This window comes from Lytechinus variegatus, chromosome 16, assembly GCF_018143015.1.
Source record: "Lytechinus variegatus isolate NC3 chromosome 16, Lvar_3.0, whole genome shotgun sequence".
Lineage (NCBI taxonomy): Eukaryota > Metazoa > Echinodermata > Echinoidea > Temnopleuroida > Toxopneustidae > Lytechinus > Lytechinus variegatus.
The window spans coordinates 16,731,159-16,748,741 of NC_054755.1; the positions used below are offsets into that span (position 1 = coordinate 16,731,159).

The 17,583-nt window shown below is 38.5% G+C and overlaps 1 protein-coding gene and 1 non-coding gene across 3 annotated transcripts in view; both read left to right on the top strand.

The window, feature by feature from the left end:
* The first annotated feature begins 582 nt into the window (after window positions 1-582).
* The window catches only part of LOC121429543 (helicase-like transcription factor), a 35,591-nt gene continuing 18,590 nt past the window's right edge, over window positions 583-17,583 (top strand). The window contains exons 1-9 of one of the 2 annotated variants that reach the window (XM_041626614.1): window positions 583-685; window positions 7,106-7,428; window positions 8,209-8,375; window positions 10,271-10,508; window positions 12,221-12,295; window positions 12,944-13,300; window positions 14,342-14,538; window positions 15,765-15,835; window positions 16,938-17,458. In XM_041626614.1, the coding sequence (XP_041482548.1) occupies window positions 7,111-7,428; window positions 8,209-8,375; window positions 10,271-10,508; window positions 12,221-12,295; window positions 12,944-13,300; window positions 14,342-14,538; window positions 15,765-15,835; window positions 16,938-17,458 (1,944 nt within the window). In that variant the 5' untranslated portion in view covers window positions 583-685; window positions 7,106-7,110. The remainder of the gene's footprint in view (window positions 686-7,105; window positions 7,429-8,208; window positions 8,376-10,270; window positions 10,509-12,220; window positions 12,296-12,943; window positions 13,301-14,341; window positions 14,539-15,764; window positions 15,836-16,937; window positions 17,459-17,583) is intronic. The other variant, XM_041626615.1, reaches the window with a different exon arrangement.
* TRNAR-UCU lies at window positions 3,709-3,780 on the top strand. The gene has a single exon. It is a non-coding gene; the product is annotated as a tRNA-Arg (tRNA).

Sequence of the window (17,583 nt, forward strand, 5' to 3'; positions counted from 1 at the left end):
TTATTTTACATCCGATTTTGATGAAATTTTCAGCATTGTGCTTGTCTGATTTTTGTCTATTGATTCAAATGAACATTTTTCTGAGGTGGACTTGACCTTTAATGGACAATGAATTCTAGTTTGTTATTTCTGCTTTTTTTCCTTCTGGATGTACAGCCGAAAGGAGCACACGATCCCAGCATGATTTCCTCAAAATTAACTGAAAGGAGGGGAAACTTCAGACCAAGCCCTGATCTACATCATAGGTAATGCACGTATAGCAACCTATTTTTTGCCCTCTTTAAGATGGCGGCCTCCCCCGTAGTCTACAAATGTAGACCCACATCTGCAGTGTGTGTACCTCAGCTGATTCAACGAGTCTGCATAGCAGACTAGGTCTACTGAGGCTGCAGAAGTGCTGCTTCGCTCGCCCTTTCAGGCTGGTTTGCTTCGCAAACCAGTAGCAGATCCCACCTCACGAGCCATTCAGAGTCTGCATAGCAGACTAGCCTCCCCGAACATGGATTCACAGCAATTTGATGAAGTCCGCCCTCTAGTGTCAAAATTATACATCTCTATGACTTATACACGAGCGCGAAAATTTGATGTTCACGCGCGCGCGATCGATCGGGATCGATCACGAGCATACCATGTCGACTCGAGTAGACGAGACGAGTCAACAATTTTTGTAAACCTCCTTTGATTGGTAAGAATCTAAGATGCTCGTATCTTTGCCATGTAACTTTTTAAATATATACATGAATTATAAATGAGTCGGCCTTTTAATAATTTTTTTTCTGTCAGGGGACGAATGTTACATGAATGTGGATCTATCGCAACGGTAGACCAAAAAAAGTTGCCGAAGCCGAAGCGAAGGAAAGGGGTCTCAGTCTCACGACCCAGGCCAGGAAGCTCCGTCCGGCGAAGCGGGCCGGAGGAATGGGGAGCGTTTCATAAATATTTTTGTCCGACAAGTTGAAGTTGTCAGGTCTGACAACGCCCTGACAACTTTCCTTGACTATGATTGGCTAAGAGGCACTGTTACCATAATGGTCGGATAAAAGAGTCATGACAGTAGGCCTACTTGTCGGACAAAACGTCTGACAAGTTTAAATGCTCCCCAGGGCATAGCCATAACTGCATAAGCCCATTTTTTAGGAGTCGACCTCGACCGTGCAAAACGAGGAAGACACTGGGGTATGTAGATCTAGTCTAGGGCTAGACAGCTGGCAGCCGTCTGTTTCGAGGAGTTTTTTAAACATTTTTTAAAATTTTAATTTCTCCTCGTACACAGACGGCTTGCTATCGTGCACGTGCAGCCAGTATTGGGGGACTTGAAATGTAAAATAACCCCGTTGCGTGCCGTTGGGGCTCTTTAATTTTTGCCTTTAATGAATAAAAAATTTTCAAAATCAACGCGACCAAAATGCAAATTTATATTCCCTCTTGGCATTAATTGCCCAAAAAACAGAGAAAAATGAAGTTGAAAGGAAAAAAAACAGTGACTTACCTCGGCTGACGCGCAAATTCACTTCCCAGTTTTAGCCGATCTTAAGTACATAAACATATGGCCATGGCATTGAGTCCCCTGTATATACAGATTGCGCTAGAACTTCGGTCTCTGTATTTGGTGAGTGAAGCCAACAGAGTTCAGCTGAACAACCAACAAAACAGACACCGAAGCTTTTGGTCTAGTCTAGGGCCTATTAGTAACTAAAGTTAGACCCCAATACTTTTTTTCTGTGGAAACAGAAATTATGCACCTAGGCCTAGGCCTACCACGATTATATGGATGATGGTCTACCGTGACTAGCCTGAAGGCGTCTGGGGAGTGAAAGTCATATACTGTACGTATGGTCACTCCCCACTGACGCCTGGGAGCCCTACCTATATTCCCCCACGTACGGGTACAAAACCAGAAACTTTCGCCCCCGAGAATTCTACTTTCAGGTCATTCCATGCCAATTCACCCAATGAAAGTGCAATTTTGCACCCGACCCTCTCGGAATTCGTTGTAAATTGGTACACATAAAATTCACCATGGCCCACGCACAAAACAAAAAAAATTAGTCAAATCGGTCCGTCTGTTCTGCGCTACGGCCCGCCCTTTTCTCCTTGTTTTGACAAAAATGGGCGTGACCTTCAACTTTCAATGGCCATTGCTTCTTGTTCTTATATTGGTTTGAGTGGCGATAAGTCATATTTGACTATTGTCGCCATTTACTCTATTAATAAAATTCTCACTTCTCATGTAATAAAATTATTACCAATAATAATGTATACATATGTGAAATATTTTTCATGTGCATCCTTCTAATATGAAAAAGGGATAATTATATAGTTTGCCATAACTCTAATCAAAATGGCATATAAACAAATCTTCACCAAAAACAAACCGCTAGCTTCAGCTCAATTCCAACTAGTTGCACTTGCCCTATCCTTTCAAGATGCAATCATACTGGTCAGCACGGTACATTGTGCCGATTTTTCGGACGTAAATGCCTAGGTCAACCATGCATAGACGAGGGGGCGCTAGTGTACCTGTGCTTACAGATGGGTTTAACATTAAAATAATTTGTTTCTTTTTTTTTAAACAAGGCGAAAACACTTGTGGGCTTTGTTAGTAATGTGCAGAACATATTGTATATATTATATCATACATTATTATGTATATATGTGTAAAGTTATACATGTACAACAGCTTTTGGCAACTCTTTTTTATTTAAACATTTTTATTTAAAAAAGAGTTGCCAAAAGCTGTTGTACATGTATAACTTTACACATTTGTATTTCTTCTCCCATATGTTTACTGTATCGAAGCAATAGCTTTGATCCAGCTGAGGCATGGCGGCTTGTCATTGTTCAAAACTCACCTTCACCCGACAAAGGAATACAGTCCGACCTCTCTTATCCGGACACGTTGGGACCAGCACCAATCCGGATAAGGGATTTATCCGGATCTGGGAGACCCAATATTAAATACACGCAGCTGCGCTGCCGACTGCCTCCCCAGGCCACCGGCGGTAGCTACACTAAGTGGGCGTACGGTAAAGACAATATTCACTGCAGAGTCAGTGCAAATTATAGGCATTGTTTTTATGGAAATTAAATCGATCGATGGCCAAAACTCTTGGATAATTTACCTGCTAAAATGACTGAGGTATACATCGAGCATACCTCAAAAGAAAGAGAATGACTCGATGAAACCAAGTTTTAAAATTAGATCATCGCGACGGGTATCGCAGCTTCGCAATGTCAGCCATTGTTACACTGACTGTAGGCTCAAACATGATAGATGGCGCTGTCCGTATTGAGGCCTAAAGTTCGCTAGCATGACATGTGTTGTTTTTCCCGCGAAGCAAAAAGAGAAACGTGATGAAATGTTTGTGCTGCACCCTGATTTACTGGAAATTATCATTCCTAAAGTTCTTTTGGTGATTTGGGTGAGATATTTTCATTAAAAATATGTTTGGTGTAGGGTGAATGTTGGGAAATATATTCAATCAAAGAGAGTTTACGTATAGGATTGAGTTTAGATTGAAATCTCATTTCCTCACGTACCGGTACAAGATAAAAAAAAAAAATCTCGGCAAGTGTGCGTCCGGATAATAGAGAGATCCGGATAAGGGGAGGCCGGATGAGAGAGGTCGGACTGTATATAATTGGTATAGTGTCGAAAATCTGTCTATCTGACGGTCAATCGGATCGGGCTCGCCCTAGCTACTAACCGTCTCTGTGGTCTAGTGGTTAAGGCACCGGCGTTCTAAGCTGGGGGCCCGGGTTCGATTCCCGGCAGAGACATTTTTTCTTCATCACCAATTTTTCCAAAGGGTAGATAGCTCTGGGGAACCTTGATTTAAGCTACGCCTACCATTGTTCTCTTCATCCATTTCTTTACAATGTGTATATATATATATATATATATATATTTTTTTTTTTTCTTTTCACATTAGACTTGTACAATCATATCCTTTCATATTTCTTGATAAACAATACAATATAAAAAATAGTACATCACTCCTTACTAAAACGTTTCGTTCTTGAAACGAAACGTAAAAGTGCTTTCTGTATCCCTGGATCATCTTTTTTCAAATACTCCATTATTTGTAACGTAATGTGTTGACCACTTTTCACGAAACTGGTACCAATCAAAAGGAAATTCAGAGAGAAATCCAAAACATGCATCAAATAATGTATTGGAGCGATTTACAAGGTTGTGACCCTTGACCTTTACTTTGACCTTGAATTTGACCCCCGGACAAATAATTGTTTGACTTGATTTTCGTGTACGTTAATTATTTGTATAATATTGACAAAATATGTTAAAACCAATGATGATATTTTATTTCTTCACCTTTAAAAACTTCCAAAGATACCGTGAAATTTCACTCTAGTCCCACATATTGATATTCATGTTAGTAAAGTGTTCACCAGTTACATGATTTCTTCCAATCTTAAGTCACAGTATGCAAACACATGATAAGAAATTAAGCTCATCAGTTCACAAATGAAACATTAAACATTTATGCTCATGAATAGGTATCTGTTTAGGCATTTTGATGTTCAGCAATATGTATCATATATATTATGGGAGCCTTAAATAAGCATATACTCAACAATTTGTTGAACAAAGTAAACACTTTACTAACAAGAATATATATACATATATAAATATCATTGGTTTTAACCAGGGCTCCACCCTAACCCATTTTTTCTACTGGTCCAACCTATTCATGTCGGACCAGTAGATACCCAGTTTTTCAAATTTTTACTGGTCCGAACCTAAAATCTACTGGTCCCAAAAAATAAAGAAAACATTAAGAAAAGGCGCAAGTTTATTTTTCTAGCCTTTCGTTACCCCCCCCCCCAAAAAAAAAATGAAGGAAAGGAAGGACAAAAAGAAAGCAAGACAGAAACGAAGAAAGACAGAAACAAAGAAAGAAAGAAAGGAAGGAAGGATTCAGGAAGGAAGGAAGGAAAAGAAAGAAAGAAAGAATAAAAGGAAGGAAGAAAGAAAGGTAAAGAAAGGATAGATGTGAAGGAAGAAAAAAAAAGGAACTAAAGAAGGAAAGGAAGGAATAAAGAAGGAACAAATATAAGAAAGAAAGAAAGAAAGAAAAGAAAAAAAGAAATGTAGGAAGGAAATGAAGCAAGCAATACAGAAAAAAAGAACAAATCCAGAAAGTATTAAAGGAAAGAAAGAACAAGCAAATAAAAAAGAAAGGGTGAAAGGAGAGATGGAAAGACGGACAAAAGAAAGAAAGGATTGAAAGAAGGAAGGAAGGAATTAAGGAAGAAATGAAGGAAAGGTAAAATGATAGATAGAAGAAAAGAAATAAATGGTCAATTCCAGCGTAACGGACATGACGTTCAGACAAATTTTTGTAATTCAAATGTTTATACAGTAGAATTAGCAGTCTTTTGATAATTGTTACTAAGCTTATCAGACACATTTGAGTATCAGTTACATACACAAAAAATTTCAAATTGTTTTGTTGAACAGTTGCGGAGAAATTGCACTCTTTGTGAGCATAACGGACATGACACGAAACGGACGAAGCATTTTTACCTCCTATTGCTTATCAAAATTCCTGTGAATTCTTAGATTGCATGCACCTGACGTTGGTGTTAATTTAACCTTAAGATCATGCTCTATCCATAAAATGGTGTTTAACAACAGTTTTGCAGTGCATTCTGTATTCCTAGCTCAATATGTAGCCTAACAGACATGACACACGAAGCGTAACGGACATGACAGTTTCGTCCACTTTTTGTAAGCGAATATAATTATTTTATTACAAGATATGGTACAAGTCTAATCGTTTACATGTTAAGGCTAGAGGTTAGAGACACATATCATAACTGGTAATCTGTAATATATATTGATCAATTGATATTGATTTCATTTTTAAAGAAGAATTCATAAAAAAAAATGAGAGATTTGTTATGAAAAGATGGGAAGAGCTTACGGCCGTGTTTACGTCGCCATCTTGATTTCTTTGTATTCCGCTTGGCGACAGCGCGCAAATCGCGCCATGCTGTCGCCAAGCAGTTAAGTTTTTTAAATGACATCATAACTTAGAAAGTATATGGACCTACATGTAGTTCATGAAACTTGGCCATAAGGTTAATCCAGTATTACTGAACATCCTATTAGAGTTTCATGTCACATGCCCAAGGTCAAAGGTCATTTAGGGTCAATGAACTTAGACCATGTTGGGGAATCAACATCAAAATCTTAACCTGAGGTTAAGTTTTTGAAATGTCATCATAACTTAAAAAGTATATGGACCTAGTTCATTAAACTTGGACATAAGATTAATCAAGTATCATCAAACATCCTGCATTAGTTTCACTTCACATGACCAAGGTCAAAGGTCATTTAGGGTCAATGAACTTTGGCTGATTTGGGGGTATCTGTTGAATTACAATCAAAACTTTAAAAGTTTTTGGATCTGATTCATGAAACTTGGACATAATAGTGAACAAGTATCACTGAACATCCAGTTTCAGGTCACATGATCAAGGTCATTTAGAGTCAGTGAACTTTGGCCGAATTGTGGGTATTTGTTGAATTACCATAATAACTTTACAAGTTTATTGATCTGACTTTTGAAACTTAGACATAAGAGTAATCAAGTATCACTGAATATCCTGTGTAAGTGTCAGGTCACATGATCAAGGTCAAAGGTCATGTGAGGTCAATGAATTTTGGCCATAATGGGGGTATTTGTTGAATTACCATCCTATCTCTGTATTAGTGTATTGGTCTAGTTCATAAAATGTGGAAATAAGAGTAACCAAGTATCACTGAACATCTTGTGCGAGTTATAGTAGTTTTCAAAGTCAGCACTGCTGCTATTTTGAATCGCGTGATGCAGGTGAGACGGCCAGAGGCATTCCACTTGTTTTACTTAGATCTAGTGTGTTAACAGGGGCCAGGTCTCCGCTGTTGCGCTGCCCCTGGACATGGTGGAATCAGCATTAGCAAGCATGGTGGGATAAGACAGAAAACTCCTTCTGTTTTTAAGCATTTTTCCCCTCCCGCCCATTTTCTATTTTTCGCAACTTTGGGCAACAACAACTATCATATTTCATTGGAATACATTTTTGCATTTTTCTTTAGGAATCATGCCACGAAGGTGGAACCGTTGGCACAAACCCAGTTCCTGGTACTCAGAACCATGGGGGAGGGGCTCTCAGTCCCAGAACAGCAAGAAAAAATCACAGTCCAAGAAGAAGCGGAACTATGGCAACCGTTATTCCTTGACCGAAGCTCTCTCCTTAACCATGGATTATTTGAGCCAGTCAACATGGGATGATGGGATAGATGACAATGAGCTCCTAGGGTTGGATATTCCCATAGCAACGACCCAAGCTGGAACCAACGATGTATTCCTTGGTCAGGTCCTGGGCCACATCGTTGGTCTGCAATACTATTCTGGCACGGTTAGTACTTGAACTCCAATTAATTTATATGTAATATTAACATAAAATAATTTCTATTATTACCTATACAAGGTATTTTAGCAGATAAATAAAAGTCATATTTCGCTCGCTACTGTCAATCCGAGACCGACAAGGCGAACATTTGCCATGTTGCCCTCCCGGGGCTTTGCCCATAGGAATCCTGTACAAAACAGAGAGCAATATTGGCCATATTTCTGCTAATGCGCTTGCGCAGTAGGAGCCGATTTTGATCGCTAGTTCCAGTATTTGAGAAATCTGGCTAGAACCAGTTTATGAACAAACGCATTGTAGATAATGCGCGGCGCGGCCAGTGCATACACAAACGTAACCCAAGAGCAAGATATCTTTGCGTTTAGTGTATGTGCGCACCATGCATGATGGCAGCCTATGGGCCTGATGATCAAGGTGATGGATATAATGATAATATTAATGATGATAAACTATTGATCTTAGTGGTGATATTACTAGTGTTTAATAATGATGGTAATGAAAAAATAGCGGTCCTATAAACAATTAAATATCATATTCAAAGGTAATATTGGTTGTAAAATGTTTGCTTATAATACATCTCAATTGTTATCTATTTTAGCCTTACATTGTATGATATCTTTATTCATTCATTTCTTTTACTGCTTCCACTAGACAGATATTGGTAAGAAAGCTAAACAATATTTTTTGTTTTTATAATCTTTTAAGTCCTTGTTGTTTACGTTTAATCTTTTTTTTCATCTGAGTTTTCGTGTGACATTTTTCTCTTAGGTAAATACAAATGAGATGGTGTCCCTTGTTCGAGAGCCTACTAACAGGTACGATAAGAATGCCGTGAAAGTGGAGAACATATGGGGGCAGCAAGTTGGTCACATCAAGAGAGAGCTGGCTGAAGTATTGTCGTACATCGTAGACAATAACTATGCACGGATTGAAGGGTGAGATCTTAGACCTGGGCGATGCTTCACAAAGTTCTAAGTATGACTTTAGATTCACACTTAAATGCCGTTCTAAATATGGAACATGCAACTTTATTGATCAATACGCAGTAGTGTGCGTCCTCTTCGCATGATCTGACCAAAGTGGTCATTCCCTTTATATCGCACACAATTAGACATTTAAGTGCGACTGTAAGTCATATTTAAATCTTTGTGAAACACCCCCCAGGTGGATGTTTCACAAAGCTGTCTGTAAGTTACTTTACAAAGGATTGGTGATCCTTTCTTGTGGTAAATGATATACATTAGATTTTCATTGGTATTGATGTAGTTTTTAAGAAAGAGTCACCATTCTTTTATATTGTCGCTTGTAACTTACGAATGCCTTTATGAAACACCCATGAGGGTAACCCAGAGAGCGCGGGCCAGAGCCCAGAAGGTAACCATAGGCTGCCACAGGTAACAAATACTAACATGGGTACCTTTGAGGCTGGGGTACCAAAAACACCCAAAATTAAAGAAAAAAGAAGATATCATGCACCCACCTGAATTTTATGGATAAAGGTCTAACGAACCGCAGAATTCCGACATTGAGTCCATAGACAGACCCTCAAAAAAGGGGGGAAAAAGGCTGCGTTCTCTCACTTGCTTTATGCGCAAATTTTGCTGAGTCTATTTTGCACATGCCCTATTCGGTATATTCCGTCGGCCTTTTTTGTTTGCAATTTCGAAAGCAAGTGAACGAACGTGGCCTTTCCCCTATTTTGAGGGTCTGGCTAATGCCTTTATGTCAGGATTCTGCTGTTCCTTAGACTTTCAACCATACATGTAGAATTGATGTGGGTGCATGATTTCCTTTTTTTTTTCTTTAATTGTGGGTGTTTTTGGCACCCCAACTTTGAAGGTAACCATGTTAGTATTTGTTACCTGTGGCAGCCTATGGTTACTGTAAGTAACGGTGTATTAACCGCACCTTTTCCTCGGCGGGATAGAAGCAAAAGTCGGAGGTGCGGTCTGAGCCAGCCCGCCGTAACCTTTCCCGTACATGTACGATGTCTGCCAGTTCACAACACATCGAGTGGCCGGGCGTAGCCGCCCAGGCAATGTATTTTAGAGGGGTATGAGCTGCGGGTAATGGGAAGCGATTATTAGATCTTAATTAAATATTGTCCATAACAAACGCACCCACCTTCATGACACTAATTTTGACTTTATTCTCGATTCAAAGTAGTGAAGTTCCCTGGCTAAGTTAAAAGAGACGCCAAGCATACTCGGTAATATTTTGTCACCGCTGAGCGAGAGTTTGTGTGTGTGTGTACACTGTGACTGTGAGGTGAGTGAGTGTGTAAGTGGCCAATATTGTCGGGACCTTTCTTTCTTGCTAACGTTTGTAGATGAATTGATCAAGAACAGCAGACTTCTGCATACCGTTAATCTCTTTGGATGCTTTGAAATCTTTAACTTAGTTTTTGTTTCTTTGTACCTCAAATATGCATGTAAATGTGAGAAGGATTTTTTTTTTAGTCCAAAGTTGGCGGTGCGGTTTATAGTCCGTTTCTTACGGTACCTTTTGGGCTCTGCTCTCTGGGTTACCATGAGGGAGGTGTTCAAGTGTTTTGGGGGCAATTTCTTTTATTTTAAGGGGTTTTTTTTTGGGGGGGGGGGTAACACGCCATTATGCAATAAAAAACAAATATCATTATTCTACCAGTTAGAATATTGAAAAATTTAAATATTGTTTGTGAGAGATCTTGGGGCGACTCTGAAAGGAATGGTCACTCCAAAGCATACATTCTGGGGGAATTTTTGCTGACATAAATGCAAAATGGCCGGTTGTATATTCAACTATGAATAGATTGATGCATGATTTAAAGTTATTACTATTTTTTTTGTAGAGTGGTACCAAGAGGCGCCAACAACATGTACAAAATGCCTGTCGATATTTCTCTATATGGTCCACAAATAAACCAAACTGTAGTCCAGCAGAGGCTGAGGAGCCGAGGATACAACATCGGAATGATAGAGAAAAGAGCAGGACTATCAAATGCCCCATCACAGACCAAGAGCAAGAAGTCTTCCACATACAATCCCAGAAGCGCCCTTGGGAAGTCGGTGACGCTGTCAGAGGCAGAGGTAAGATTTTAGGTTATCCCTTTAATAGAGGATTGTTCAAAAGAGGTTGGTGCTCAACTGAATTAGATTCTACCTACAATCCTTTGTGCAGGTTTCGGAAGAAGCACTTGACTGGTCGGCCAAGGCGATTGGGTTACATTGGTATGGGCACGTGTTGAGGAGGGATGACAGGCATGTTTTAAAAAGGGCCTTTGAGTTTGAGAGGAGGGGACTGCCAAAGAAGACATGGAAAAGGCAAGTTTAGGAGGAGAGAAGGAGGGTTGGGTTGTGGATGGAGGATGCACTGTATCAGGCAAAGTGGAGGGAGGGGGTAAGGGCCATTGTTGTGAGTGTGAGGTGAATCCAGCACCCCCATTCAAAAGGAAAAATAGATTTGAAACTTTTAGTTTGATGATGATTTATCCAAAAGCATCCTCAGGAAGTCAATTACACTGTCAGAGGCCGAAGAAAGCTTGTTATTAAATTATCCCCATCAGTAGATAAACGGCCCAAAAAGTTTAGAAAAAAATGTTCAGAGGTTCTTTGTAAGATGTCTTCTACCTCAATCCAAAACTACCGTCAGCAAGTTTGTGTCACTCCAGACCTTTCGCATTTCCTTGGAAGAAACTTTCTGCAATGCACCAATTCCTTTGAAAATGCAAGTAAAATCACAATGGAGAGCTGAGAGGCTTTTGTTGAAAATAAATGGACTGGGACAGCATCGGAATCTCTTGACTCTGGACTACGGCATATTTGCAATTGTTCTTCCGCGTCAAATCCATGGATGATCTGCTGTCCCAGCCCACCAACTTTCGAGAAAAGCCTCATTGTGATTTTTATTGCTTTTTCAAAGGAATTGATGCGCTGTAGAGAGTTTCCGCGTAGTAAAAGCGGATACACCCTTTTGTCAGAGGCAGAGGAAAAAGCATTCAATTATTCCCACAAATGCTCAAAGAAGTATTGTATTGTACTGTATTGTATATATTTTCCATTCATAAAAACATGCACAATACAAGCAAAATACATCAGATATAATTACAAAATAAAATAAATACATATGAATGGCTGGATTGCCCATTCAGAGTGGTATTTATTACAACTCTAAATAAACTTTGATAAAATAGATCAGACTGTATTATAAACATTAACAACAGTAAAGAACGACATTAATCAGAATATAAAGTAATGAAAACCAGTCAATAGACAAGAAACTAAATATAAATTTACGATTTTAGCTACAAACAAATACACCCCCCCCCTTCCGGCAAAACAACGTGTTGCTCAGAGATCAATGTAATTGGAAACCATATAGCTCAAAGAAGTAATAAATGTAGTTAAGTTTTTGATAAATTTCATATCTAAAGGTAAACCATTATATAGACGTGAACCTCTATATACAAACATTCTACGGCAATTTCCTGTATTTGATTTGAAAGTACTGATGCAAAAGAATCAGTGAGTGAGGGACATCAATTCCATCCTTTGCATAACACTGTATTGTGCAACGGTAAGCAAATTTTTTGAAATGTCTTCCCTATTTTACATCCAATTTTGACAGAATTTTCAACGTTATTCATATTCAATTTTTCATTTATTTTTCAAATTGACTTTTTGTTGGGGTGGACTTGAACTTTTAAATATTAGTGCTAAGAATAAGATTATTAAACAAGTATATTGTGCTCCTCGTTGCAATAGTTTTGATGCATAAAAACTTCTGTCCTCCCTATTTATAGATGAAGAATGAAGTGGATACCTTGTTCGACAATCTCAAATCTCAGGACAAAACTACTGAGCAAGAACCCAGTAAGGTATGCTAAAATAACATGTATGCGATGGGGCCCAAGTGGTATCTAAACCATGTTTGACTGTATTCAATCAAACTACTTGTACGTTACAATGTTATTAATGGTATTTTGTGTTACAATTTATCCTCACCAGATCCAAAGGAATTTGAATTTTAGTCTTACAGATAGGTGATCTTAAAGGCAAGTTTGATCGTATTTAGTCAAACTATTTTTAACTTTAAAATATTATTTTTTATTCTTTTTCTATTTCTATTTCTGTTTTTTTTTTTTCATTTTTTTATGTAGAGGTATTGTGGCTTAGTGGATAAAGCCTGTGCTAAAGCTGGGGTTATAGTATGCAGCATGCAGAAGCACTTAATTTCATGTAAGCACAGTATACAATGCAGTTGTGTTTAAAAATCAGTGAACCCATCCACAGAATGCAATCATTTCATGATTCTGAGTGTTGAATGTAGACAATGTTCAGCAAGCCGAGACAAACAAGCTTTATTTGGTCTAACATTTTATCACCTGACTTCGCAATTAAATATCTAAAACATGGTGGTGGAACTTGAACACTTTAAGCAGTCTTCATTTTCTGGTGGGGTTAACTAACTTTGGAGCACCACTGCAACTGTTGTAATCAGCATGTATTATTGTTGTTTCTTTAAGTGGATTGTAAGTACGATGTACCCTCACCAGAAGCAGGCCCTCCACTGGATGTTAGCCAGAGAGAGCGACGACAAGTTGCCTACGTTCTGGGACAAGACAGCGTCCGGTCTCTACCACAACTCCCTGACAAACTTCACCAGCGCCAAGCGACCAGACAGCGTGCGTGGTGGGATCCTGGCAGACGAGATGGGGTTGGGGAAGACTCTCTCCGTCATATCGCTTGTCATGCATGAATTCGTGATGCCAGAGTTCGCGGACCTCCCACCGGAGTGTGTTGGTCTTCCTCCATCTTTGCCGAGCTTGCCCGAAGCAGAGGAGATGGATTGCAACAAGCCTTCGACAAGTCAGGTTACGCAGGTCAGATATTCATGTCTTCTTTTAATTTAACCAAGGTTTAGCTCCTGAATGGGCAATACTTTTTGTCACATTTTTTTTCATGACGGGCTTTAGCTTCCATATACAACATTCCAGAAAAAGATAATGAACCACATAATGTCTGCTGGAACCATAGCTCTGCTGAAATATGATTTCAAAGTGACTAAGTACTGTGTTTGTGAATAAGAGGGTCTTTACACATACAGTATTATGATATGTAATCTCTATGTGGTTTTATACTTAGAGATGTTGATTTGCCGATGAATCCATTTGCCAATAGGTAGATATTTATTGATATTAACCAGTCAACAGGTTGATATTCTCTTATATTTAATCATTCTCTCTTGATTTGTATCTAACAGCTGGTGAGTGTTTCATGAAAGGACTTGATTCAACAAGTCCTGGTTTATACGACAGTTACCATAGAAACAGTGCTTCTACGGCAATCCGAATCAAGAAAAGTTGTCAGATCTGACAACTTGTTGGATGAAAATGTTGATGAAACGCTCCCTAAGTGGTAGATGAAGTAATCGTGATTAGGGATTCACACAAGATACCTGTCTTTTCTGAGGCGGTGATAGTAATACAGGAAAGGCATTTATTATTCATTAAAAACTTGTTAACAGGTCAATATTCCCTCATATCAACCACTCTCTCTTGGTTTGTATCTAACAGAAGGTGGTAGATGAACAGTGATCAAGGATTTCAAATAGATAACTGTCATTTAGAGGAAGTGATAGAATTAGAGAATAGTCCTCTATTATTAAATATTATTTCAATATTTACCTTCCAACAGGTTAATATTGTTTTATATCAACTGCACTCTCTCTTGATTTATATCTAACAGAATGTGATAGATGATGTACTGGTGATCAAGGATTCCCAGGATATACCTGTTGTTTCAGAGGAGGTGATAGTAATAGAGGATAGTCTTCCATTATCCAATATTATTTCAATATTGACCTTCCAACAGGTTAATAATGTCTTATATCAACTGCACTCTCTCTCTTGATTTGTATCTAGCAGAATATGATAGATGAAGTAATAGTGATCAAGGATTCCCAGGATATACCTGTCAATTCAGAGGAGGTGATAGTAATTGAGGATACATGTAGTCCAAGTCCCAATAGTAAAGATATTATTGTCATTAAAGATGAAGCGCCTGTTGTCACAAGTTCCTCAAACACTGCAGCAGTCACAGCCACCGGTAGACCCAAGAGGTAATTTGATTCAAATTCCATCCCTTCCCCCACCCCCTGGGCTTGTTTTTATGTATTTTTTAATACATTGTTTTGATATTCCCTTAATTTCAATTGAATGGATTTGTTGCTGTTGGATGATCATTGAAGGGTTTCATGATGATACTGTAGGAGAGGCTAACATTTCACTAGGTGGTTAGCTGTTGGATGGTGTGATAATAATGATAATAGTAATATCATATTTTCCCAGAGTAGCAAGTTCAACCCCGAAAACTGTTCCTCTATCGGGCCCTGCTTTACCATGATGTTATAATTACCCCGGCTTTAGCTGGGATGCATAGGCACCCAAGGATTTTAGGAGTTTCCTCCTACAGGGTATGCATTTTCTACACTTGAAAATCATCTTTAGAAGACAGTAGTAATCACAACTGGTATTTCTCTTAACCCTAATTCTCCCGGGGGGGCCATAATGGCCCCCCCCCTCAACAATTTTCGCGATATATCTGCTGCGCAAAATTTTTTCACCTCGCAGCTCACTGACTTTTTACATTCAAGTCTCGCGCAAATTTTGAGACCAAAGTTGTGACGCCCGGGTACGCGGTTACGACATTACGCAACATTATGCAAGTGCATTTCAGACCCAAAATTGCTTATAAACGTGATTTCATGTAGATGCAAATTGCGTATTTAGCCAAAATTCATAAATGTATCATTATTTCTACTTTTACTGATTAAACTTAATTGATTTTGCCTTGTTTATGATCAGAATTATGTCTGGAACAATTTCCATTGAAAAAACAATAAAAAACAAAAAGTAAAAAAACAAAGAAATACATAAGAAATTCATAAAACAATAAAATACATAAGAAATTTATTTCCAAACCAAAGTTTTTTTGAATTACGATTGTTAAGAATGCTACAAAGAAAATTTTTACCAAAAATTAGCATTCTAGGAGCTTTATATAGTGAATTAGAGCAAAAAGTATGATTTATGCATAAATTAGCATAATTAATTCATATAAAATAAAATCTCATTATTTTGGAAAATTTTACCATACAGCCTTGTAGATTACATCGCACACTACCAGCGTGCAAATTTTTGCGTCGCTCGCGCGATCGGCGGCCGAGATCTTAAGGGGGGGCCATAATGGCCCCCCCCCCCCCCCCCCCCCCCGGAATGACAAGAATCAAAATACCCCGGGAGATTTAGGGTTAAGGAACATTTGTTTGGTGATTTTTCTTTGCAGGGCAAGTGCTGCTAATGTAAAGTTTGTCTTCAGTGATGATTCAGATGATAACCCATCACCTGTAAAGAAAGGTATGTACATGTGTATAACATATTAGGTGTGATCTCTGTTCTAGTTCTTATATAGCACTTTACTTTTGTATGAAAGGATCTGGCACATTGTCCCAAATCACATAGTTGGTTTTGATTCTGTGCTTTTAAAGCATTGTTTATGCATATTTCATGTAATTATTACACTTAGGCTTACATGTACATTTATGTTCAGGATATGTAATAAGGAAGCCTCTAATAATAAATGCTTCACATTTATCACAGTGCATGGATGCTTTTTACTAGGTTACAGCATTAATGAGCCCACTGTTTTGAATATAATAGTCTACTGTTTATTTTGATTACTTTGACATTTACAATTGGTCTCATCAATGCAGTACCCTTTACTCTTTGAACCCGAAAAGCCATATACCCTAAAAGTTGGAATACGGCTTTAAGTCATTTGCTTTGAATAGTAAGGGTTTCAGATATCTAGTGACCTTAAAATTGATGTCATTTTTGAGAAAATCAGTCAATAATTTTGTCGACGATTGACTTTCATTTGTAAGTTTTTAGCATTAAAAAATGACCAAAATATACTACCCTACCGAGGAGAAAAAGAGATAATTTATTTCAAATGTCATGTATTTCTTTATTTTGCCGATAATCTACAAAGAATACAGGTTCAGGGTCACGTCCGTCCAAATAAAGGCTTCAAAGGCTTAATAGTGATGGCATGACTTTACATGTAGTGCTGTAATATAAGCATTATACAGATTGTATGAATGCACAAAAGCTGCATTAATCATGGTTTCTGAGCATGGATTCAAAACAATCTCTGCAAATTTGGGGCATCATGGTTGATAAGTTCTTTGATACTACTGTATATCAATTAAGGTTGTTGTGTTTTTTGCAACATGTTAGTAACAGAGCTCACTTGGCAATTAGTAGGATTTTCTCTTGTTTAGTAAAAATAGGATTAAATTTTAAGTGTTTTTCAAATATTTAAAGAAAAAGAGGATTAAGGCTCGAAAATATGATAAAAGGAATAAAGAATCAGATTTTTTTGACAATTCAGGTTGCCAGATTTGTAGTACAGAACATCCTTGACATCAATTTATTCTGTTCTTATTCGATGCTTCAGCTAAAAGGAAGCAGTCAAAATCAGTCACAGTTCCCAAAGTAAAGGGTCAGAGTGCTACGAAGGGCAAAGGAAAGGGCAAGAAGACACCTGCAGGTGATGCATCAAAGACATTATCCACTATCCAAGAAGGGGTCCCTCTACCAGGACTCGGCGTAACAGTCAACACAGTACCAGGTCCATCAATTGCCACAGGACCTGGCCCTAGTAAACCAATCACCTCTCACACTGTAGATAGCCGATCAATCAACTCAGTGCCGGGTCCTAGTCCATCAAATGCCTCAGGATCTGGCCCTAGTAAGCCAGCCACCTCTCATGCTGGAACTAGCCCATCAATCAACTCAGGATCTGGCCCTCGTAAACCAGTACCATCGAGCTCTTCGCCTGGTCCATCAAATGTTGCAGTACCTGGACCAAGTAAACCGACTGGAGTTGGGGTCAAAGGTCACGTTGGAAATGGAGATGCTAAGGGTCCCCGTACTACTCTCATAGTTTGCCCACTGTCTGTACTTTCAAACTGGATTGTGAGTATAGAAATAGCTTCTTAGCATATCTAATATTTAAAGTCTTTGGCCCGTATTCTGAAGTCGAGTTTAACTTAAACTCAGATTTAAAGTTGTGGTTTAAGTATGGACAGCCAATTGTTACA